This window comes from Toxorhynchites rutilus, chromosome 2, assembly GCF_029784135.1.
Source record: "Toxorhynchites rutilus septentrionalis strain SRP chromosome 2, ASM2978413v1, whole genome shotgun sequence".
Taxonomy (NCBI): domain Eukaryota; kingdom Metazoa; phylum Arthropoda; class Insecta; order Diptera; family Culicidae; genus Toxorhynchites; species Toxorhynchites rutilus.
Window position 1 is genome coordinate 319620468 of NC_073745.1, and position 25827 is coordinate 319646294.

At 36.6% G+C, this 25827-nt stretch overlaps 1 protein-coding gene across 27 annotated transcripts in view; it reads right to left on the reverse strand.

Moving 5' to 3' along the window:
* LOC129771300 (potassium voltage-gated channel subfamily KQT member 1) overlaps positions 1-25827 on the reverse strand; it is a 1095885-nt gene that overhangs the window by 257833 nt on the left and 812225 nt on the right. For all 27 annotated transcript variants that reach the window (XR_008742331.1, XM_055774795.1, XM_055774796.1 and 24 more), the window contains 3 exons: positions 13948-14076; positions 13379-13489; positions 6836-7023 (listed from right to left, as the gene is read on the reverse strand). Coding sequence is in view for 26 of the 27 variants with exons in the window: in XM_055774795.1 (XP_055630770.1) it covers positions 6836-7023; positions 13379-13489; positions 13948-14076 (428 nt within the window). In the remaining variant the exon portion in view is untranslated. The remainder of the gene's footprint in view (positions 1-6835; positions 7024-13378; positions 13490-13947; positions 14077-25827) is intronic.

Genomic DNA, 25827 nt, shown 5'->3' on the forward strand with positions numbered 1-25827 from the left:
GGACTATCCGAAGCATATTAAATAATGTTTTGGATTTCAGGTAAAAATAATGGATTTCTTTTCCACCAACCTAATATAGTAGAACCTCGATTATCTGCGAACGGATAATAGCGAGTTCACTTGTAGTTCTACAGAACTTCCTGGAATTTGCCAGTGAGCGGTAGGGCCTTGTTGTTTTGTTTTGGATAGTTTGATGGATAGTTTAATGATTTCTGTATTGGTGAAACATAGTATTAATGCATAAATTTTTTTTTTGTGTTTGCGCCTAAATTTTAGCCTTTTATTGCGTTATCCGCGATTTTCGTAATACGCGGATGAAATATATACTAGAATAATCGACCAATACCTCAAACTTCTCTGATTTGAACTCTATCTATAATTCTATCTATCTATAATTTTCGTTGTCACCGGACCAATTTTCATCACGACTTATTTTTTAAAGCATTCAAACATTTTTCAAATCAATGGGAAAATAACCTTCTAAATACAAGACATTTAGTAAGACATTTTAACACCGTTAAAATGTCTTACTCAAAAATTGAATTTATTATTAAGAACTTTCTCTTTCGTTTTTTTCATATATGTTTATCAGAGAACTCTTTCAATTTCATAAAGTTTGACTATAGTGGTGCCTTGTCGGACTCATTAAAGTGGAGATATATATTTTTTCAAATTTATGAAATTTCAATACTTTGTGAAATGGTGACCATTTCAGAAAAGTGGTATAAAAATGTAATCTTCATACGATTCTACATGAAAAACTATACATTTATTCCATGCAGGGTTGCCACATACACATAATATTCCGTTTTTTACAGATTTTTCGCCGTATTTCGAATACAGAATTTGTATGTACAGAATTACAGATTTTCAGCAAAGGTACATAATTTAAAGATTTTTTAAAATTCAATTTTAAATATTATTTTATTATAGTGCATACATAGATACCTTGATTTATAAAAACGTTTAACGCAACGCAACGAGATGGCTTTCGTTTCTAAACTTTGTTCTACCGCTAAAAATAACGTCAATTGCACTTTTCAATCAGAAAGTACCCAATTTTGCGAACTTCACAATGAGACAAGAATGTTATGGTTGATAATGTTGGGTAACTTATGTTTGGAGAGCTACGTGCAGCGATTCGCTGATGCTGATCTTGATGTAAAAAATTTTGAAGATTTTCTGAAGAAACGTGAGTATGTTTACGTTGGTATTGGTGTCACGCTCATAAATTGTAAATTTTACTTGTAGAATAAATAGATGAATAGTCATTACTGTGCCTCTATTCATAAACAATAAACACCTACGGGAGCACTTTCGTAAGCTACATACCACATTAATCAGAATTGGAAAATCACCCGTGTAATAACGTATCGAAATTGCTTCGAATGCTCAATTTTCTCGATATCATAAAAATGTTACGTGGTCCGTTCTGACTTAACACCGACCAAATGGAAATTATTCAAAATTGTCAATAGTCAAGTCGAATGAAAAAAAAAAAATGCGTGGGTTATATCTACGATATAACCGCAAGGTTGACGTGGGACCATAGCTTCATTTGTTTGTATTGATTGAATGAAACAATTTCCGAATTCAGTTGAATCCAATATTTTTGCTTTGTGAGTAAAAAGATTGTTTAATTCTATATAAGGTCAATTCATACATTGTGATAGGTTATGTTCTTTGTTAAAGGTAAATTTAATGACAGTCCTTTCACGTTTGGTATGATGACATCTTGGTTTTAAAGTCTGTGTTAGGCAAACACATTTCAGTCGGAACAAAAATACCCCCGACCTGCGTGAATTTGCAATGCTAATTTCCTCAGACACCTTGGTTCTGAAGTCTGGGTTAGAGAACACATTTCGGTGAGAACAAAAATCCCCATACTTCCATGTATTTGCAATGCCGATTGCACCAAGGCTGCTTGGTTTTGATGGCTGTGTTGGGGAAACCGTAAATCAGGCCAATCAAAACGAGGCAGTAAGGGCGTTTAGATAACGCTTTACATTTTACAGTTATTCAATTGTTTATCTATTGAAAAATAACATTTTATTAATTGCGATAGAAGCATAGAAATATACCCTATCAATTGATGCAAGCATCTTTCCGATCCAGTAAGAAATGTTTGACTCCGAATGTTCCGAATGCTCATATTCCGAATCTTTCATTTTTTTCCTGCATGTTCTGTGTTTAGGTTTTTATTTTACCCCCATATACTTCGGTTAGACGTAGTCCCACGTTAAAATATTGCATTCATTTTTTACTAACGCCAAAAAAGGTACAGCTTCGATAGCTTCTTTGCATTTTTAATCTTTCTTAATTCAATGGATCACAAAATGGATGATTTTATATACTGAATAATAAAGGGTGTGTCACATCAAATTGCATCACGGAAAAAACGCTGTAGAAATTTAATTTTTAGGAATTATATCTTCAGCTTTCGATTATAATCAGATAAGAGTGTATAGATCACGTTGGCCATGCTTCACTGTCAATTTTTCGTAAATTTGGAAAAATGTTGTCGAACGAAAAAGAGCGTCGTGAATTAATCCTGCGCACTCATTTCGAGAATCCGGAGTTGTCACATCGGAACATCGGCAAGATGCTGGGAATTGTCCAATCCACGGTCAGCAGAGTACTAAACCGATACTTCGAGAACACATCACAAGCGCGTAGTTAAGCAGTTTAGACGTGATCCGAGAAGTTCGGTCCGGGATGTCGCCAATAAGCTGAATTTGTCAAGTTCATTCGTCCAGCGGACCAAGCAGCGGGAGGGCCTGCGTACATACAAGGTTCAAAAGGCTCCTAACCGCGACGAAAGGCAAAACATGGTGGGGAAGACGCGAGCCCGGAAGCTGTACACCGAAATGCTGACGAAGCCGCATTGCCTGGTAATGGACGACGAAACGTACGTCAAAGCGGACTTTCGTCAGCTGCCGGGCCTGGATTTCTTTTAAAAAAAAACTACAACCTGACGTTGTACAGAACCTTATGGACGGGGTAAAGAGGAAGGTGCGAGCATACGGGCTTTGGCTCGAAGTATGAATAAAAAGAAAATGCCAAAAGTTGTTTAATAGTTTTTATTTTACTGTCTAAAATTTTCAAAAGGATCGGTCTACTGGGCGAATTTCTACAGCATTTTTTCCGTGATGCAATTTGATGTGACACACCCTTTAGTATCATTATTGACAGCCTTTTCTTTTCGGCCAATGGAAATGGCAGAATGTAAATATTGTTTGATGTAGATAATGATTTTGGATAGAGTTTCAGAATCCCTCATTGGGCACGGTTTATTTCTTCACTAATAGTGAACTCCAGCACACACACACTGTCATCCAAAAAACCGGACAAGAAACAGTAAATTCAGTAAAAATACAGTATATCCAATTTCAGGACATGGCATATCCAACTGAAGAAGGTTTTATGTAATTTGTTACCATTTCGTGATGCACAATTGTGGATAGTCGCAAACTTTGTGTTCGTAGCAGCCTATTGCAAGCAGCAGTAGAGTATATATGGAGAACGAAACAAAGATTTGAGATCTAAATTAAAATATAGAATTTACGAACGCTGCAGGTTTTGTCCCGAGTAGAGCGTGAACAGACCTATCGGATGTCCAGAAGGTCAAACAAAATGTGATGAATTAATGTTCTGAAAATATGCAATCGCACTTTCATTAATTTCAATTGATTTTTACGAACCATATATTGTAGGGACTGTCAAGGGATGAAAATTCGTCCCTATAAATGTGTTACCTTAATTGAAGCTTGAAAATTGAAAAGTCAGAGATTAAAATAGCTTGACAGTAATATAAAATAAAAAAAATGTAATTTAGTAGTTTAGTAATTCAGAAATTTAGTATCATTTGTCATTTTGTCATTTTGTCATTTTGTCATTTTGTCATTTTGTCATTTTGTCATTTTGTCATTTTGTCATTTTGTCATTTTGTCATTTTGTCATTTTGTCATTTTGTCATTTTGTCATTTTGTCATTTTGTCATTTTGTCATTTTGTCATTTTGTCATTTTGTCATTTTGTCATTTTGTCATTTTGTCATTTTGTCATTTTGTCATTTTGTCATTTTGTCATTTTGTCATTTTGTCATTTTGTCATTTTGTCATTTTGTCATTTTGTCATTTTGTCATTTTGTCATTTTGTCATTTTGTCATTTTGTCATTTTGTCATTTTGTCATTTTGTCATTTTGTCATTTTGTCATTTTGTCATTTTGTCATTTTGTCATTTTGTCATTTTGTCATTTTGTCATTTTGTCATTTTGTCATTTTGTCATTTTGTCATTTTGTCATTTTGTCATTTTGTCATTTTGTCATTTTGTCATTTTGTCATTTTGTCATTTTGTCATTTTGTCATTTTGTCATTTTGTCATTTTGTCATTTTGTCATTTTGTCATTTTGTCATTTTGTCATTTTGTCATTTTGTCATTTTGTCATTTTGTCATTTTGTCATTTTGTCATTTTGTCATTTTGTCATTTTTTTGTCATTTTGTCATTTTGTCATTTTGTCATTTTGTCATTTTGTCATTTTGTCATTTTGTCATTTTGTCATTTTGTCATTTTGTCATTTTGTCATTTTGTCATTTTGTCATTTTGTCATTTTGTCATTTTGTCATTTTGTCATTTTGTCATTTTGTCATTTTGTCATTTTGTCATTTTGTCATTTTGTCATTTTGTCATTTTGTCATTTTGTCATTTTGTCATTTTGTCATTTTGTCATTTTGTCATTTTGTCATTTTGTCATTTTGTCATTTTGTCATTTTGTCATTTTGTCATTTTGTCATTTTGTCATTTTGTCATTTTGTCATTTTGTCATTTTGTCATTTTGTCATTTTGTCATTTTGTCATTTTGTCATTTTGTCATTTTGTCATTTTGTCATTTTGTCATTTTGTCATTTTGTCATTTTGTCATTTTGTCATTTTGTCATTTTGTCATTTTGTCATTTTGTCATTTTGTCATTTTGTCATTTTGTCATTTTGTCATTTTGTCATTTTGTCATTTTGTCATTTTGTCATTTTGTCATTTTGTCATTTTGTCATTTTGTCATTTTGTCATTTTGTCATTTTGTCATTTTGTCATTTTGTCATTTTGTCATTTTGTCATTTTGTCATTTTGTCATTTTGTCATTTTGTCATTTTGTCATTTTGTCATTTTGTCATTTTGTCATTTTGTCATTTTGTCATTTTGTCATTTTGTCATTTTGTCATTTTGTCATTTTGTCATTTTGTCATTTTGTCATTTTGTCATTTTGTCATTTTGTCATTTTGTCATTTTGTCATTTTGTCATTTTGTCATTTTGTCATTTTGTCATTTTGTCATTTTGTCATTTTGTCATTTTGTCATTTTGTCATTTTGTCATTTTGTCATTTTGTCATTTTGTCATTTTGTCATTTTGTCATTTTGTCATTTTGTCATTTTGTCATTTTGTCATTTTGTCATTTTGTCATTTTGTCATTTTGTCATTTTGTCATTTTGTCATTTTGTCATTTTGTCATTTTGTCATTTTGTCATTTTTTTGTCATTTTGTCATTTTGTCATTTTGTCATTTTGTCATTTTGTCATTTTGTCATTTTGTCATTTTGTCATTTTGTCATTTTGTCATTTTGTCATTTTGTCATTTTGTCATTTTGTCATTTTGTCATTTTGTCATTTTGTCATTTTGTCATTTTGTCATTTTGTCATTTTGTCATTTTGTCATTTTGTCATTTTGTCATTTTGTCATTTTGTCATTTTGTCATTTTGTCATTTTGTCATTTTGTCATTTTGTCATTTTGTCATTTTGTCATTTTGTCATTTTGTCATTTTGTCATTTTGTCATTTTGTCATTTTGTCATTTTGTCATTTTGTCATTTTGTCATTTTGTCATTTTGTCATTTTGTCATTTTGTCATTTTGTCATTTTGTCATTTTTTAATTTTTATTTTTCTCAGAAACGCGCCAATTTTTATTATGGATTTCGAAGATAGCTTGATTGGGATAGAACATTCGAGCTTAATTTTTGTTTTGTACTTCCATTATGTCCGGAACATATTTTAAGTTCAACACAGTGTCTTGTTCGATCAAATCCATTCCCGACCTATGTATTTGCTCCAAATTTCGTACAAACGGTTGATGTATTTCGTCTTATGACCAGACAACATTCCAACCCTTCCTCATATTAGAAAAACATTCCACGCTGGGGGGTGAAAACTTCACCACAAGTTGACACCGTGTCACTCATCGCGTGTGACTGTGTGGAATATTCGCTGTTGAAATTCAACTAGTCTTGTTTGCTTTGCTCCCTGATGGAGTTTTGGGATGTTCTTCTCGGCGGTAAACCGGTAGACACTTTGGGCCTCAGCTTGGATTAGATTCCAAACGGGGAGGGTTCTTGTGGGAACACTTTCACGTTTCTTAGAGAGCTGTTATATGTGTGAGTGGGTGTGGGTGTGTATTATTTGTTCGGATGTGATTGGGTCGGATGTTCAACGGAAAAAGGGATGGAAACATGGGGAAAATATGTACATACAAAGAAAATCCTAAACTCATTTGTTGTTTGTTTTCTTTGTGGATGTTTGTGTGAGTGTGATATCGCTGAACGGAAGATGGGCGGAAAAGTTTCTGCTAGGATAGCTCGAGTAATGAACAGGTTGGGGTATTATCAAGGAGAAACGAAGAACACAAACAAAATCAGTGTACAGAGAAGATGATACATAACATGTTCCATATCGAACGATTAAAGGGAGGAATGAGGAGGAGAGTACATTTGGTATAGCGGTAAAATAGTACAAAAAACAGGAAAAAGAGTAATTGAAGCATGCATAACTAGGAAGTGCAGTACTTACGATGGTGGCGGGCTGGGTAGAGGTACTTGGTGAATTTTCCACGTCGCTTCCGAGAGCGAGTGTTCGTCCGCTGCGTAACATCTCCAGAGCGATTGGATCAGCGTCGCAGCGGGCTGACGGCGGCGAATCATGTGCTTTTGCCGCTGCTGTTGTTGTACTTTCAAGGCGAAACCGCTACCGAGGATACCCTGCAGGAATCGAAAGAAATGTGGGATTAGTTTTGGTCACATCAGTTACTGTATGAAAAATAGAACTGTAATTGAATAGGATTTCTCTTATCACACGTGTAAATTCACTGCATCCTGTGGCAGGGTCGGCTATACTGGAAGGATCAAGAATTTATTTGTCAGTTGCTCAGTGTTTTTTAAGCTTTTCCTTACTCCAGGTCAAATTTTTATGCTGCCATCCCAAAGCTGATTACGTCTTTCGAGTTAGAAAGTTCTCTGTGCACTCGCAAAGGAGTGGGTTTATCACGCAAAAAAAGAAGAAAATAACGCACGATGCATTTGAACGTTTTATATTCCCGAGAGTATGTGAAGTTGGCTTTTGTGCTGCAAAGAATCCAACGATCCGTTCCCATACCAACCCCGGCGCTGTTGCAAAATCATAAAATTGAAGCGCTTTCGGTATACTACTCCGGAACAAGCAAGCCACATTCGGAGAGCAAACATGCGCTAACATGGTGTGGGTTGTGCTGTTTTAAAGAAATATTAAAAAAGGACTTCAAGAGGCACGTTCGCATCGTAAAATTATTCTTCCAAAAGGGGTTTTCATGATCCCACATTCCACGAGATGATTCGGAAAAAATCCTTCCCCCCCCCCTCCGACGTGGCCACGTTTCCATGGTCGTCGTAAATACACAGTCGGACCACCATCACCGCAGTTGATAGGTCCCGCGACCATTGCCATTATTACTATGCAGCCCCCAGAGCGGGTCATGACTTTTCTCGCCCGAGAAATTAATTACGGTGCATTTGTGTTGGACGGACAAGAATTTGCACCGAAAAAAAATATTTACGATCCCATCTGCTGAACTGTTTCGGGTAATTAAAATCACTCCAAAAGCCACACTCGTTATTAATCCACTTCATTGTGGTGTAGCTGTGAATTATCCTTCCCCCCCCCTCCATCCATCGAGCGAACGCAGGAGAGACGAAGGTGGCAACCGGAGGCAAGATTTATGGAGCGTTCGTTTAGTTAGACTCATTTTCATTTTCGCTCGAAAGCCACCGTTCATTTGCATCTTAATTCAACGGATAAAAGTTGATTGTTCGAGTAATTTCCGGAATGCGTTTCCCTCCCGCTTTGGGGTCGTTCGGTCGGTCGTTGTGCGTTGGGATGCCCGGGAAAAATTTGCTCGTTGTCGAGTGTCGAGCGGATCACGGATGACATATCACAGATGAACTGCGGTAAAGCAAATATAGTTTAAACTTTGTTTGCTTCATTAAAGTCAGTTTGGTTTGCGGTTTGGTTGATGAATGATTTGATAAAGCTGGACCATCTAGTTGAAAATGTCACACATGAAACATGATATCCCACATAATGAAATGTTATGTTTTGTTGACCCAATTACATTCTTTTTGTATTTTTTTGAGAACTAATACTAGAAAATATATTGGGTTTTATGTCTTCTCTTAATATGACGCTCGCTCAAAGAGACTTAATGTATTAGGTTGAGGAAAAAGTAATCTTGCGTAATATACAATTTCAATCATACAATTTCAAGTTTATGCTCGTTGTGCAGGTGACATTTTACACTAACAAAAATTCTTTTGCTGTTTTTTGTTTGTTTCATTCAGTTGTGAGTTACAGAGTGTTAACAATGCACAATGGTCCAGGAGATGTATTTAAGTGGAAATGAGCATTTAGAGCTCGACAGTTATTCTCCAGACAAAAACTGTCTTGAGACAAAGTTGTAACATATAATAGTGCGCTCATTTTTATGTTATTAAAAATAGGGTGACCAAACTTGTCGATGAAATAAAAAATATAACTTTCTTATCTTTATAGATATATGTTAACGTAGTTCGACAATGTTGTAGTCCCAGTTATCTGAGGCATCTTTGTAGAACAAATTTTTTTCTCTGTCTCTTGAAATAACCGATATAGCGCCTTTTTTCTAAGTTACGTTAGGGTTACCATGAAAAAAAAACTATTTTTTTGCTCTATCTTTTATATTTCAAATTCTACATACACACTGTCTTCGGAAGACTTTTAGAACTTTCTAATACAAACATTTTGCGATGCAGAACTTGTCAATATCTCAACTTTACTCGAAGTTATTGATATTTCTTCCCAAAAAGCATGCTCTTTCAGTTGAGATATTAACAAGTTCTGCATCGCAAAATGTTTGTATTAATAAGTCTTCCGAAGACAGTTTGTCGGTCGCCGGTAGAGGTCCCCCGTAATGGTTTCATTCGGTTTTAGTAGCTCTTAGTACTCAACATCCAGCTGGTCACACTAAATAGACAGCATAACCTTCTGGCCGTGAATATTCCGCGCGGCCGTCGATGTTGGCAGATTGTACAGATTGAGGTGGCAATATTTGTCAAAAAACTGGTATATATGGACCTTTCTTATCAGGAGGATATTTATTATTTATATATCAAGTTATGAAAGTTCTCTATCGCATTACAATTTTCACAAACCGCTGAGAGTTTATACCAAGCTTGATCTAATAAACTTTAGTACTTTCTAAAAGGTATTATGGATAGTAAGATGACGGTAAACAGATCCGGATAAGCGTAAATAGTGATAAACGTAGTGAATATAACTTTTACTGGAGCATATATCGTAATATAAATAAATGACAGCTTTATTCGTTTGTCTAATTTTTTTCGTACTCAACCAATAATAATAAAAGAGGCACATCAAATGTACAGCAGAATTTTACTAGCCGCAGTTCTTGGTTTGGCCACCGTTTGAGTTGCTTAATCACACTTTGACGAACAAATTTTCATTCTTAGTCTCCATCCATTTATGAAATGGGTCAAGTTCATCACCCAAACGACTTCTGCTGGTCGAAATCTGTAGTATAGGGACCATAAACACCATTCAGTCAATTTGTTTGCATTTTCGCCTACGTAATAAACACTGGATTTTTTTTCCATGATTTTGTACGTGATTCTCTCAAAACTACGCTTTTTTTTGCGTGCAAGCAGCAATCGCGTAAAAAAAAGGAATTCAGTGTATCGTGTAATTCACAACTGAAGGGACCAAACTTTTTTTTTGTTCAACGCAAAATGTAAACTTTAAGCAAAAATCTGGAGTTATTTGTACAATACTTTACGAGATATTGATCACTACCATGCTCCAAAAAAAAAATATGAATTATTTCTATAATATTTTATTTTTTATGAAGATAAAAAATAAAATAAAACAATGATAAAACAGATGATAGGTGATTGGTGAGAATAGGTGAGAAATGAACTGATCGTATGATGAGAGAATTCATCATTATTATATTAGTGAACTAGCTGATCCGGCAAGCTTCGTCCCGCCCAAAATTTATTTTTCGTTATCACATTCAAGTTTTCTTACTAAGCGCACGTTCATGGGTCCAATCGCAGAACTGTTCATTGATTGATCTTCTAATCCACCCTTTCAAATTACCTTTTACTATAAAATTCCTTGTCATTAGAATATTATTATTAGGGGATTATTTTCAGACATAATTCTCGTTCAACATTTTCCAACCGCTTGCATATAACATGTTCTCCGTTACATCGAATAAATGTTTGATACAGAAAATATGACAGAATAAAGACAGCCCTAAATCGGACAATTCCTTCCTCGAGTTTTGCTCTTATCAACACATTCGGCGATCCATTTTTATTTATATAGATAGAAGAAGCTATAGGAGTGAGTTTTATCACATTAAAATTAATTTATAACGCTTGTCACTATGAAATTGTAGAACATATGAGAATTGAAATTTCGCAAAATTTCCAATTTTCTTCAGAGTTTTCCGAAAATTTTCAATGCAGAAATTTGTGTTTCATTTATATGGCAGCCTCCCCTTAGAGAGGGGGGAGGAGTGTCGAACCACCATAGAATCGTTTATCGATCCCTAAAATCTCTATATGCCAAGTTGGTTTCCATTTTCTTGATTAGTTCTAGAGTTATGCAGAAATTTGTGTTTCATTTGTATGGTAGCCCCTCTTTGGAGAGGGGGGAGGAGTGTCTACTTATAATAGAAACGTTTCTTACCCCCTAAAACCTTTATATGCTAAATTTGGCTCCATTTTCTTGATTAGTTTTCGAGTAATGCAGAAATTTGTGTTTCATTTGCATGGCAGCCCCCCCTTTGAGAGGGGGGAGGAGTTTCGAACTATCATAAGAACCTTCCCCTACCCCAAAAACCCCTACATACCAATTTTAATGTCGATCGGTTCAGCTGTTTTCGAGAAAGACCGAAAGACAGAAAGACAGAAAGACAGAAAGACAGAAAGACAGAAAGACAGAAAGACAGAAAGACAGAAAGACAGAAAGACAGAAAGACAGAAAGACAGAAAGACAGAAAGACAGAAAGACAGAAAGACAGAAAGACAGAAAGACAGAAAGACAGAAAGACAGAAAGACAAAAAGACAGAAAGACAGAAAGACAGAAAGACAGAAAGATAGAAAGACAGAAAGACAGAAAGACAGAAAGACAGAAAGACAGAAAGACAGAAAGACAGAAAGACAGAAAGACAGAAAGACAGAAAGACAGAAAGACAGAAAGACAGAAAGACAGAAAGACAGAAAGACAGAAAGACAGAAAGACAGAAAGACAGAAAGACAGAAAGACAGAAAGACAGAAAGACAGAAAGACAGAAAGACAGAAAGACAGAAAGACAGAAAGACAGAAAGACAGAAAGACAGAAAGACAGAAAGACAGAAAGACAGAAAGACAAAAAGACAAAAAGACAGAAAGACAGAAAGACAGACAGACAACATTCCATTTATAGATTATATTCGCTCATATTTAGTTTACCGGTAGGTTTAAGTGAGTGAAATATAAATTATAAAACAGAATTCAGTATAAATGAAATTATTCTCTCAACAGCTTGTAGCTACTGATTACGCTCTTTTATCGTTTCTTCATATGTAGCGGTAAAATGAAGCTTTAAATTAAGATATATATAAATATATATATATATATATATATATATATATATATATATATATATATATATATATATATATATATATATATATATATATATATATATATATATATATATATATATATATATATATATATATATATATATATATATATACATATATTTATTTATTTATATATATATATATAAATGGATTTTTGTCTGTCTGATTCTTATGGACTCGGAAACTACTGAACCGATCGACATGAAAGTTGGTATGTTGGTATGTAGGGGTTTTTGCACTTCTTGCTGTGGTTTTGAATTCGCCTGCGTAAAAGAGAACTGCCGGTTGGCTGGGTAAATACAGTGATCATACACAATCAACAAGCTGGCGATTGTTACGTCTGTTCAATTGAGACAATGGTTTACGCATTGTATTGCGACTTATTGTTGGCTGCATTTATTAATTTTATTGCGCGATATGTTAGCTGATTGGTGAGTGCAAATGTAGTGTTCATGACAAGCCAGAGGAGAAAGAATAGTAGTCAAAATAATCAATGTCATTTGGATTAACGTATTCAAGACTATGTCTATTGGCAATCTAACGTACAAATCTACACCTAGGCGGCGCTGCGGTGAAAATGATGATGGTTTCAAATTTTGCCATGTGAGCTTATGGAAGGTTTGTAGTTCTTTCCATAAATTACAATGTTATAATCATAAAAGATTATTTGAGTGCGATGGTATTGGGAGAAATTTAATTCTGCGCAATTTTATATATAACATGTTATTTTCTTACCTCTTTCATTAGTGAAAACTGTATAAATGTTGGCAATGGTTGAATCAAAAAAGGCAATTCGAGAGCACAATAAAAAAAAAGTTGAAAAATGCATGGTTCCTGCGTGTGAGAACTACCTTGGAAATACCGGAATTAAAATTTACGTGATTTGTTTTTGAGTTTTAGGATACATTATCATCATTTTCTTAGTTCAAAAACAAAATCCAAATGTCTCACCGATCGTTTACGTTTTGCGTTAGATCGCCAATAGAATCACTTGCGACCGTGTATAAATTTGATACGCACGGAGCCGAAGATACGAACATACCTGCTACAGAGTTTGAGATTGTGTAACTAGTAATTCAATTGAAGCTTGGAAAATGCTATGAAATATCAAACTCATTAGAAATTGAGTCTGATCCCAACGCATTGCTCTAATTGTGAGCAATAGTTACGATTCCTGGTGTGGACATTTAATAGTCCATCCCTATGCTGCAGTTTTCGTTGCAACCCGCGATAAGAACCCATCGACTGGCGACGCAAACGGTTCAACCCCGTCATCAAACCAGTGGCCCCAGCATTAACCTGAGCACGTATCCCGGGTATTGCTAAGCGCATCATTTCCCCCCTCCGCTCATTGCCAGAAACTAATAATAAAGTTAATAAATAATCACTTACCGCCGGCAGGGCGAAGAACGAGATTCCGAGTAAGGCGCAAAACGATGCAATGATTTTTCCTTGCCACGTTTCCGGGACCATATCGCCGTATCCGACCGTACACAGCGTTATCTGGCGTTCGGAATTCGGATCCAGACGGATGATGCGAAGGTGCGTGGAGGTTCGCCACAGAGCAAAGGTGTCGATTAATTCCGACGGATTTTCAACATACATTATGGTATTTCCACGTATGAGCACACAGGTTGGCAGGCGAGATGAAAAAAAAAGAGAGAAGGTAAAGGTAAATTTGGAAGACATTAAACATTGAAATTCTAATCTGCACTCAGGACAGGTTCGTATGCGCGTGAGTGGGGTGCGGGATAATTCGGTTGATTGCTTTGCTTCAGTCGGGGGAATTTTTCATTCCTGATTAGGGACCGACTTTCGCCGCCATGTGAGGAACAGGCACGCACGTTTTGGGGGCCAATCTTTCTTCCCACTGGTGGATAATTTAATTGCTCTCGCACCCCATTCGATCTGCGCTGCTGCCGCTGGAATTTCTGGTTTCCGTAGCTAAATCCCGTACTCACCACACCCCACCATAAGGCTTGAGCAAAGTTGTTGAATTTTGTGTTCTCCACTTCCTTCTCCATTAAATACACTAAAAACGAGGCAAAAATAAGGCCCAGAAATCCTATGTACAACGTTGTAATTAATTCCTGAAACGAGAATGGAACAGATAAAGTTTGGTGAGAGTCAGTCGGCCACACTATCGTTACAATAATAAATCTGCTTAAATTGGTGGCCTTATCACTGTTGGCCCTCCGGGCTGGCATTAACATAGTTGATTTTTTGATTGCAGTCTCAAATAAGTTATATTTATATCTAATTTACAATAGAGTCTGTTAATATTTACACAAAATTTGATAATCCATGTAGAATGAAGCCATCATAGCGAAATTGAATCGAAATTCAGCTTCTACCCTCACTGTTAACAGGAATAGAACATTATTCCGGGTTCAAGTGACAGACAAGGTTAATGCGATAATTAGTTACTATCATTGTCAGGAGTGTTACGGTACATCGGCCCAACCCGAGCAAACCGGTGAACAAATACGTCCCATCGGAACAAGAAACAAATGACCCGTTCCTTCATTACGTCGGACAGTGCCTTGGGTGGGCCCAAAAGGGGAGCCTTCACTGTGGCGTCTGCGAGAAGTTTACCCGGAGATCCGACCGAACCAATCTAACTTGGGAATGACCAAAGAAACTGCGAATTAGAAGAAAAAAAAAACAAATAAAACATTTCCATTGTTGCTGCCGCAAACATAAAAGAGAAAACAAAACGGCTGATGGCAATTTAGATAATGAACTTGTGGGACGCGTTTTTCTTCGGCTCCCAGGAACAAACGAATGATGAATATGCTCTGACCTCTGGAGGACCGCTGTTTGCCACATTCTAGGCCATTTCTTTTTATAGAAATTCATTGCATGACACTTGCTCGAGATCTAGAGGTTGGCTGCGTAAGACGCCGGCCGATGGTTGGGTAAACACATTGATCATACGCAATCAATGGGGCGGCGATTGTTACCTCTGTTCAATTGAGATAACGATTGTCGTATTGTAGCTGATTAGTGTGCAGTTTATTGCTTGCTGCAATTGCTATTTTATGGGTCGAGCAGCTAACTAGCTGAAGAGTTCATATAAATGACCTCTTAAATAATCACGAATTTGCTCAGTTACATGACAAGCACATGCCGAAAGTAGTCGGAAGAGGCAATGTTTCGTTCGTAAAACCACTCGCTACCGTGTATCAGTTTAATACACAAAATGCTGAATATCTTAAAGACTTCGATACATAACTAAGAAATTGTTTACCGAAATAAGCTCCAAACAAAATTCGATATTTATTTTCTGTCTTTCTTTTTGTTTTGTTGCTACCAAAAGAAAAAATGGTTGGAAAATAATAACAGTGTAAAGTGTAATTTTAATAAAATTCAACGAAGGACATATGAAGTTTTTTTTCTCACCCTCAACCCCGTCTCGATATTTCTTACTCTCTCGCGCTGATTTTATTGATAAACGATTTTTTATTTATTTTCAAATTAATTAAAATTTATTGTCTACGAATTTCATGTTATGTTATGGGTTCAGAGTTTATGCAACATATACAGGATAATATTTTTCACAGAGCATACATAAATTCAACCATACAAACACCATTTTTTTAATAAATGATAGTCCTCATTTCTTCTGTCATAGAGTTAAACTGGTAATATAGTAATGTTCGTCGTACTCGAAAACCCAAAAATACAAATTTTCATGAGAATCGGTTCAGTAGTTCTTGAGTCCATAAAGGGCATCAGGACAGACAGATAAATTTATTTATTTCATATATACGCAGCAACTTCCCGAAAATTCAATTCCCGTTTCTCGAAGAATATTATAGTTCAACTCATTGTTCTTCAAGATAGCAAACGGCTTTTACTATAAAAAATTCAGAATAGTGCACTTTTCATCATTAGAAAAAAAATGTGAAAAATCAAACTTTTTTTTTTTGCTTGAAGGTAAAGTGGTCACCCGCACATATCAAGCTAAGTGTGATAGATTTATGCGTTTTTTTCGTCCAAATTTGTTCAAATCATATTTGATATAGTAGGTACATGTATGAAATAAGCTTGGCCTATTCACCTAGAGTCTCAATTCAAATTTTCTCTTGCATTCAAAAACGTAGTAATAAACACATAACGTTCCGCATAATGGGGCTTGGTTTATTTGGAGTTGAATATTTATTCAGGTTCAAAGCCACAAAAGTATCTTCTTCAAGAGCAGAATGTGATGAGGTATATCAGCTTCAGTAAACAAAATATTGTAAGTTGTTATTCACCTATGACCACTTTGCCCCCCATGACCAATTTGCCTTCACTACCCATATTATATGTTCTATACTTTTCAACTGCTGTAAACGGAACGAATCTAGGATCTCTTTGGTCTTAACATCACAAAACCACAAAAAAAAACTAAAAATAACAATGTTTTCGCCTAAAAGTAGACATTTGGATAGTGATTCACTCTTTCTCGTGGAAAGTTCATTTAACCCTTTAACGGGTACTGGCAACTATATTGCCACCAACAACAAATATTCTTTTTTGCTGTACTTGAAATATTCATACAATATTTTACTTAGCCAAAACCTTCAGAAGGTATCTGACAATACTTCAAATTTTTTTGGGTTGCTAAAAATATACGATATTAATTTGGAAGTCATTTCTATGTAACAAAAACACGATTTTCGAGCGAAGGCGAAGAATTCTGTTTCAATTGGTTGCAAATGCATCATATTGAAAAGTTTTTCACTGTAAACGTACTATTTGGGATCTACTGTGTAAGATCATGCCCTTTTTTCAATAAAATAAATGGTGTATTGGATGAACATTTCAAATTTTAATTTTTTCTTTCAAAATATATAAAAAAAAGTTTTTTCGCTGCATTGGAAATATTGTAAATCGCTGGAATAATTGGTATCACTGCACTAGAAATATTGTTTAAGTTTTTGCATAACCAAAGGCGCAATAAAGTGAAGTGTTTTCGGGGTTAACCCTTTAACGGGCCGTGAAAACCAGGCAACGAATCAACTCCAACTTCAGAGAACATAATGCTTACATGAGGAATAACCATATTTACATTTGAAAAAAATTTAACTATTGAAAAAACTGATAAAATTGGTGGCAATATAGTTGCCACGGCCCGTTGACCCCAAAAACACTTCACTTATTGCGCCTTTAGTTATGCAAAAACCAAAACAATATTTCTAGTGCAGCGAAAAAAGCTGTTTTTTTATTGGGTTGGGGAAAAATAAATGTCGTATATTGTCAATATATGGCAACAACTAAGCATATCTTGTGTTGTACTTATCGCATCGGGTCATACTATACGGCTATTTAAAGACGACAATCTGTGCTACAAGTTTTAACAGTGTTGTGATTGTTCTTTTCAGTCTTAAGTTATAGCGCATCAAAGGTGAAGTCCACCGAGCAAGAAATTCGCCATATTTTACGTTTTTACTACCTGCGAGGTAAAACTGCAACGAAGGCGGCCGATAAAATTCGTGTAGTTTATGGACCCGATACTGTAACGATTCACACAGCACAGCGTTGGTTTGATCGATTTCGTTCTGGTGTAGTGGCTGTCAAAGATACACCCCGTACTGGTAGGCCAATCGTCGTGGAAACCGATAAAATCGTGAGCCCTCGCTCGATTGGCCAGGAACTGGGTATAGACCATAAAACCGTTTGGAACCATTTGCAGACGATTGGATTCCAAAAAAAGCTGGATGTATGGGTGCCGCACGAGTTCACGCAAAAAATCTATTGGACCGAATCAACGCCTGCGATGCACTGCTGAAACGGAACGAACTCGACCCATTTTTGAAGAAGATGGTGACTGTTGATGAAAAGTGGATCACGTACGACAACCTAAAGCGAAAAAAGTCGTGGTCGAAGCGCGGTGATCCGGCCCAAACCATCGCCAGGCCCGGATTGACGGCCAGGAAGGTTTTGCTGTGTGTTTGGTGGGATTGGAAGGGAGTCATCCACTATGAGCTGCTCAACTATGGCCAGATCCTCAACTCGGTTCTCTACTGTGAGCAGCTTGACCGTTTGAAGCAGGCGATTGACCAGAAGCGGTCAGAAATGATCAATAGGAATGGTGTTGTTTTCCACCAGGACAACGCTCGGCCTCACACATCTTTGATTACCCGGTAGAAGCTACGGGAGCTCGGATGGGATGCACCCACCGTATAGTCCGGACCTGGCTCCAAGTGATTATCTCTTCCGGTCCATTCAAAACGCTCTTGGTGATACTAAGTTGGCCTCAAAAGAGGCTTGCGAAAACTGGCTGTCTGAGTTTTTTGCAAATAAGGAGGGGGGTTTTATAAGGGGGGGATAATGAAGTTGCCTTCTAAATGGCAACAAGTTTGCGAACAAAACGGCGCACTGAGGGTAAGACCGGCACCTTTTGAGTTTTACCATAAAACTCTAACTAACAATCTTTTTGAACACTGTATATTAGGATGCCAATGAATGTATGGGAAAAGATCAACCCTAAAATTTAAATGCGAATGAAAATCGCGATAACTATTTTTATTGGCACCCAAAACCATACTTTTCGTTTCGTATTCCGAAAAAAAAAGTCCCAGAGTGCCGATTTTTGACAATTTTTTTTTTCGAGATGACACTAGATCTCGACGTTTCATGCCATTTTAAGACATTTGGCATCAAAAGTTTTTTTTCGAAAACCTTCGATTTTTAAAAAACTCAAACTTTGACCGCTTTGCGCCACTCTCACTTAAGTCCGATTGAGCTGATATTTTGCATAGGGTGTTTTTTCGAGGTGGTGAACATTTTTTATGGGGTAACTTTTTGAAATTCGAGATGACCATTTTCATTGGCACCCTACTGTACATGTTAGTATTTATTATTTTAGATGTTTTAAATCAAATCCAACCCACCGTGATTTGTCAAATGTTAAAATATTAATCAAAACAAACGCGAGTGCTGATTATGTGCAATTGGATATAATTTTTCGGCAGTGGAATTGAAGCTTTGATTCTTGAACGAGGTTTCAAATCCTTTTTCGTTGTTCTCCAGTTTGTCCCCTGGATTGTTAACTATCACCGGGATTCCAGTTGAGTTAAGTTAAAGCAACGAATTAATAGAAATAGGCTCCCTAAAAAATGTATTCCCAGTTAGTTGAAGGTTATTGGGACATATTTTCCATCTATTTCAAATGCCTCGCAGCTCCCAAGGAAATCGAATTGGGAGAGTGGGTCCCAGGAGAACCTCACTCTTGCAAAAGAGGCTATCGTTGGTGGAGTTTCTGTCAAACGTGCTTCCAAGACTTTGGAATCCCTAGGTCTACATTACAGTATCACGTTTTGTGAAAAGTGGTAAGCTCGAAACTAGGACCTAGATTCCATCGAACTAGTAATTGAATTTTGGTGTGGTTTGCGGTGCCGCGTGATAGTTTTGCCTAATATCAAATTCCTTCCTTTTCCATATTCCATGTTCACAGGAGCTTGTTCCGACTTCCAGAATCTCCAGAATCAGTTGAGCGATACGAACCATAATCGATAGTGACATCCAGAATTTAACAAAATCTAAAAAATTCTATTTCTGAAAAATGTTACCAGTTTGAACCATGTCACGCTTCAAAATATATATATAAACACAAATACACAATATATATATATATATATATATATATATATATATATATATATATATATATATATATATATATATATATATATATATATATATATATATATATATAAACACAAACCTTCAGCGCATGAATAATTGAATCTATGAAAACGAATTAAAAGAACTCAATGAATGTACAACAGTCCTTCCCACACAAACACAAACAGCGCTATCGGTTCAATTCTTAACAAGGTTTTTTTTATCCCATTTATTTATTTAAGGCTCATTAGCATTTTAGATGTAACAGAGCCGAATTTTAATCGTGTACATGTCACATCGTTATCATATCTATAATTAGCACATTACACAGTTGTCATTAGCCAGTATTCCTTCTATACCATTACATATGGTACATTCACACAGTAGCCATTTAGGCGTAAGAGTATTCTTTCTGTTCTTCCATTATCCAGTTGGACCACCGGACAACGGAGACAGTTGATTGATCATTGTTGAGTTATTTTAACAAGGTTAACCATGCAAATGTGGTAAGCTTGAATCACAATGGATATATGTACGAACGATATAAGCGCGGTCGAAATTAGGAACAAGAACCGCGTCGGGAAGGGGATCTCCGTAGCCGCATTGGTTGCGCGTTCGCCTAGTAAGCGATCGATCGTGAGTTCAAAATTCAGGGCCCTCATTCACACCATCTTTGTGTTGTTACAGAATAACTACGTCCACGCAACAATCATCAGCGATGGAGATCGATCCACGGTCGAAATAAAATCGATTCATCCATACAACTGCTCTGCTCTGCAAGACACATCGGGCTGTTGTTCTATAAATAACTCAACAATGATCAATCAACTGACTCCGCTGTCCGGTCTAACTGGATTATGGAAGAACAGAAGGAAAAACTCTTATGGCGGGTTTACATTAGGGAGATCTATAGCTATAGATGGATTTATTCACGTGAAAATAGGTGTAAACGGGTGAGAATAAATATGATACACTTATTCGAGGTATATATAACTTGAATAAATTCAGCATATGTAAACGCTTGTGAATTTCTCACAGGTGAGAAATCACTGAAGTTGGATGCAGTTCTACTTCAGGTGAATAAATTCATCGAAAATATGAACATATTCATTATAGAAGTTCTCGCTAGTGTAAACGGTTGATGCGATTTCTATAAATCTCATAATATTTCTTCACATGAATATATCACTAGTCTAAACCCACCCTTACGCCTAAATAGCTACTGTGATCAAGGCGCCCAGAAGGTATATCCTAAGGTGAGGCCGTTTCGTCACTAAGTTGGTTAGGGGAGCGGTATTTGAAAACAGTACGGAAGAAAGCAGAAGGGGAATTATTCGCTTGAAGCGTGGAAGAGACAGACTGATCAGGAGCGAGCTTTTCGGCACTAGCGTATTGTGTTTTGTTTACAAACTGTGTATTTATTTTTTTTTCAACTCACTTGTTTATCACTTGAAGATAATTCATTGGGGATTTACAAGCCCCGGGCAAGGGGATATGATCCGCGAGTCAAGATGTGCTACAAATTTAGCTGTCATTGCCAAACCTATCAAATTACTCGGCGAACTCAAGGCAAATCTATGGAACAAGGTGCGCCCATTCGCTAACTAAAAAAAGAATTGTTTTTTGAAAAAAAAATTATGTGAAATGTAATGATCATGATGATCACAAGGGTCTGAATGATAATATAAAACGTAGAACCCTAGGTTGATCACTTGAAATGTAGTATTATATTATAATGTAAACCAACTTAAGAAATTGAAAGAATTTAAGTGAAATAAAAGGGTTTGAATGAATTCTGCATTATTTCAATAATTTCAGTTGTATTTAGCTGCTGCTCATGCTTTATTCGAAAATTTGCGTTTTGCGTGCGGAAAAAATGAAGCGTTTGCCGAATAAAACGTTCTATTGAATAGAGTTCACAAACCGTGCACAAGTGTATTATGTTTTGTTTACAGGTAATTCGTATATTTTAAAAATGGCTACAGTATGGTTGTGAAATGTTGACCCACCACCATATTGAGATGCTTAGAAGTATACGCCTTGGATGAAAAGTGAAAACAAGCTAAAAAAAACAACGGACGTGTTAAATTTTTGAATTTTGAGTTGAATTTTGCGATTTAATCATGAAGTGTCTAGTGCCGTCGTGCCCAAATAGTTTTCGGTGTATGACGGATCATCGTTCCTATTCGCGGCATCGGTTTCCGAAAGATACGAACAGACGACTGCAATGGGTGCGAGCTATTGCAGCTAATGACAAACGCATAATTGACATGGCCATTAATTTCGGAACGGCAGCAATTTGCTCCATGCACTTCTCCCAAGATTGCTTGAAAAAAACCAAACTGAAGCATACGTTGGTTAACACTGCGGTACCCACGATCTTTGGGAATCACTGCGGAGTGTTGGGGTTGGTATAATTGAGTTACGTTAGTTACAGTGAACTATGGATTTTATATCATTTATTACTTTTTAGCGCTACCACAACCGACGGACAAGCATCTCCCGTGATACCTTCAGTGTCGTCCGAGGTTGTGGATCATATTTCCGGAAAAAGTGTCACTAAGAAAAGACCATTGAGGTATAGATATCGTCGTTATGGTTGTTAATTAATAATTTTATATGAATTGTCATCAATTGTCATTAAATAAATTCAGGACTATCCGATATGCTGGAGATGTTGCTACCGGACGTTGTGTAATATGATCACGCTTAAACCCAACTCATCAATATTCAAGACCTCTAAGGCAATAAACCACCCCCGAGGGCGCTAGCCGTCCTATTTTGCCTCAGGTTACAAAGAAAACCGAAAATGGCTAGCATACTCGAAATAATCAAGACTACATCGTCTATAGTTCCGCAATTCGACGGAAACATAGACAAACTGAAAGCCTTCGCTGACGCTTTAAACTTGGTGAAAACATTTGAAACACCGGAAAACAAAGCAACCATAATTAACGTCATACTAACCAAACTAGAGGGACGGGCGAGAAATGCATTCACTGAAACACCGACATCGGTGAGCGAGATAAGCAAAATTTTAAAAGCTAAAATAACGACCAGCCCACCGGAACAAGTTCTAGCTAAAATGGCTAACTTGAAACAAAACGGTGGAATCGAACAATTTTGCCTGGATTTAGAAAAATTGGTGTTCAGTTTGGAAACAGCGTACACCGCTAAAGAAATTCCGCCCCAAGTTGCCAAATCTATGGCAAACAAAGAAGGCGTCAAACATTTAGCCGGAGGGTTAAAAAACGAAAAAACCTCGCTCATCATAAGAGCAGGGAATTTCAATTCATACTCCGACGCGATGACTAAAGCGTTGGAGGAAAACTTAAATAATGCGAGCGCATCAGTATTTGCATACTCGCAAACCAACAGAAACGCCAACCGTTTCAACAACAACGTTGACACACATTATAATAATTACAGGCGCAGGCCAAACGACTTCCATAACCGCGGTAGAAACCAAAACAATTTCAACCGCAACAATTTCAACCAAAGTAATTTCCAAAACCAACCGCGTAATAACTATAACCGTTTTGGCCAGCATAACCAAGTTCGAGACCAATTCTCAAACATAAACCCACAGCGAAATAACAACAACAACAATAGGCGGAATACAAATTTTAACCGCCCTCAGCAATACATCCGCCTAACGGGAAACGAGTCACAACCGACGGATGCCCTCCAGTCCGAACCGGCATTGACATTGGAGGAAAACAAACATTACGGAGACCAACATTAAATATTTTTAAATGCGACGTGAATTGTTCAATGTTCGTTACACTATACTTACAAATGTCAAGCAAACCATGTATATTAATAATTGATACAGGCGCTGACATCTCAATAGTAAAAGAAGAAAAAATTAACGGAAAACAATTAATACACCCCGGAAATAGATGCATTATTAATGGAGTTACGGAGGGAAAGACCGAATCCATAGCGAGCACAAATACAAATATCATTTTTGACGATATCCAAATTCCACACCAATTTCAAATCGTCAACAACAAGTTTCCTATAATTGCAGATGGCATTTTAGGCAGAGATTTCCTCACCAAATATGAATGTAACCTATGCCTCAAAACATGGCTAATGACCTTCAACTATGAAAACACCAAAATTGAAATTCCGATTCAAGATAGCTGGGAAAACAATTACATTATTCCCCCTAGATGCCAAATTATAAAACACTTCCCGTCACTCAACCTAAACGATGATGCCCTTGTGATCGCACAAGAAATCAAACCAGGCATTTTTTGCGCAAACACAATAATAAACCCAAACTCACAATTCATTACAATAATTAACACAAATACCACACCAACATCAATCCCAAAAACCTTCGCCCCCACCACTATCCCCCTTAAAGAATACACCATAAATCACATTACAACGGAATTAGGAGAAAACCCAAAAGGTAGACACGAGAAACTGATTAAGGAACTCAATTTGAATCATACACCCCAACATGCCCAGGAGAAATTAACAGAATTATGCACTAAATACAACGACATTTTTGCACTAGAAGACGACATATTGACAACCAACAACTTCTACAAGCAAACCATTCACCTTCAAGACAAGACACCCGTTTACATAAAGAATTATCGAACCCCGGAAGCACAAATTTCAGAAATAAATAACCAAATCAGCCACATGCTAAATAACAAAATAATCCAAAATTCCACCTCACCATACAATTCTCCCATCCTCTTAGTCCCAAAGAAATCAAATACTCAAGATAAAAAATGGCGATTAGTGGTTGACTTTCGACAACTAAATAAAAAGATAACCCCAGATAAATTCCCCCTACCAAGAATCGACGAAATCCTCGATCATTTGGGCAGAGCCAAATATTTTACAACCCTAGACTTAATGTCAGGTTTCCACCAAATCGAACTTGACGAAAAATCAAAAAAGTACACAGCATTTTCGACCTCTAACGGTCACTACGAATTCAATAGGTTACCATTCGGTCTAAATATATCACCAAATAGCTTTCAGAGAATGATGTCCATAGCACTTAGCGGACTCCCACCTGAATGTGCATTCCTTTACATCGACGACATCATCGTCGTCGGCTGCTCAATAAACCATCACCTTATTAACTTGGAAAACGTTTTCAAACAATTACAAAACTACAACTTAAAATTAAATCCCAAAAAATGCTCCTTCTTCAGACCAGACGTAACATATCTAGGTCACAACATTTCAGCGGCAGGTATACAGCCCGACCAATCAAAGTTTTCAGCGGTAACAAACTACCCCACACCATCATCAGCAGATGAAGTGAGGCGTTTTGTTGCCTTTTGCAACTATTACCGGAGGTTCATACAAAATTTCGCAGAAATAGCGTACCCATTAAACAAATTGCTCAGAAAAAACGCAAAATTTGATTGGTCTCCCGAATGCCAAAATGCATTCAATAAATTGAAAAACGAACTTATCTCACCAAAAGTTCTCAAATTCCCCGATTTCACACAAGAATTCACCCTAATAACCGATGCTTCAAAAATAGCATGCGGCGCCGTCTTAGCCCAAGAAAACGACGGTATAGAACTACCCATTGCATACGCAAGCAAAGCCTTCACAAAAGGTGAAGCCAATAAATCGACAATTGAACAGGAATTGACAGCAATTCACTGGGCAATTACGTACTTTAGACCATACCTCTACGGGAGGAAATTCACAGTAAAAACGGATCACAGACCGTTAGTATATTTATTTTCAATGAAAGATCCCTCATCAAAACTCACAAGAATGAGGTTGGATCTTGAAGAATTCCATTTTGATGTAAAATACGTTCAAGGTAAGCTAAATGTGACTGCAGATGCGCTATCACGAATAGCAATTAATTCCGAGGCACTTAAAACTATAAAAGTCCTGGGTATACAAACCAGAGCAATGACTAGAAAACTAAACGAAACGAATAACGACACAGAAATTACAGACAATAATTCAAACCCCGACGATACTGAGTCTGATCAGCTCAGAGCGTACGAGGCTATTGAACCCCGAGAATGGCAAAACCTACCTAAACTTCTATGCGGACGCGCATTAGAAATGAATAAAGAAACAAACGCTAGCGGAAACAAAAATTTGAAATGCGCAATAATGAATAAAAAAAGAACCGAAGAAAAGTCGTCGACAATAATTGAAAATGCAAGCAACACAAAAGAATCCCTGGGAAAACTAGTAAAGAAAGTTGAAAATATGGCCAA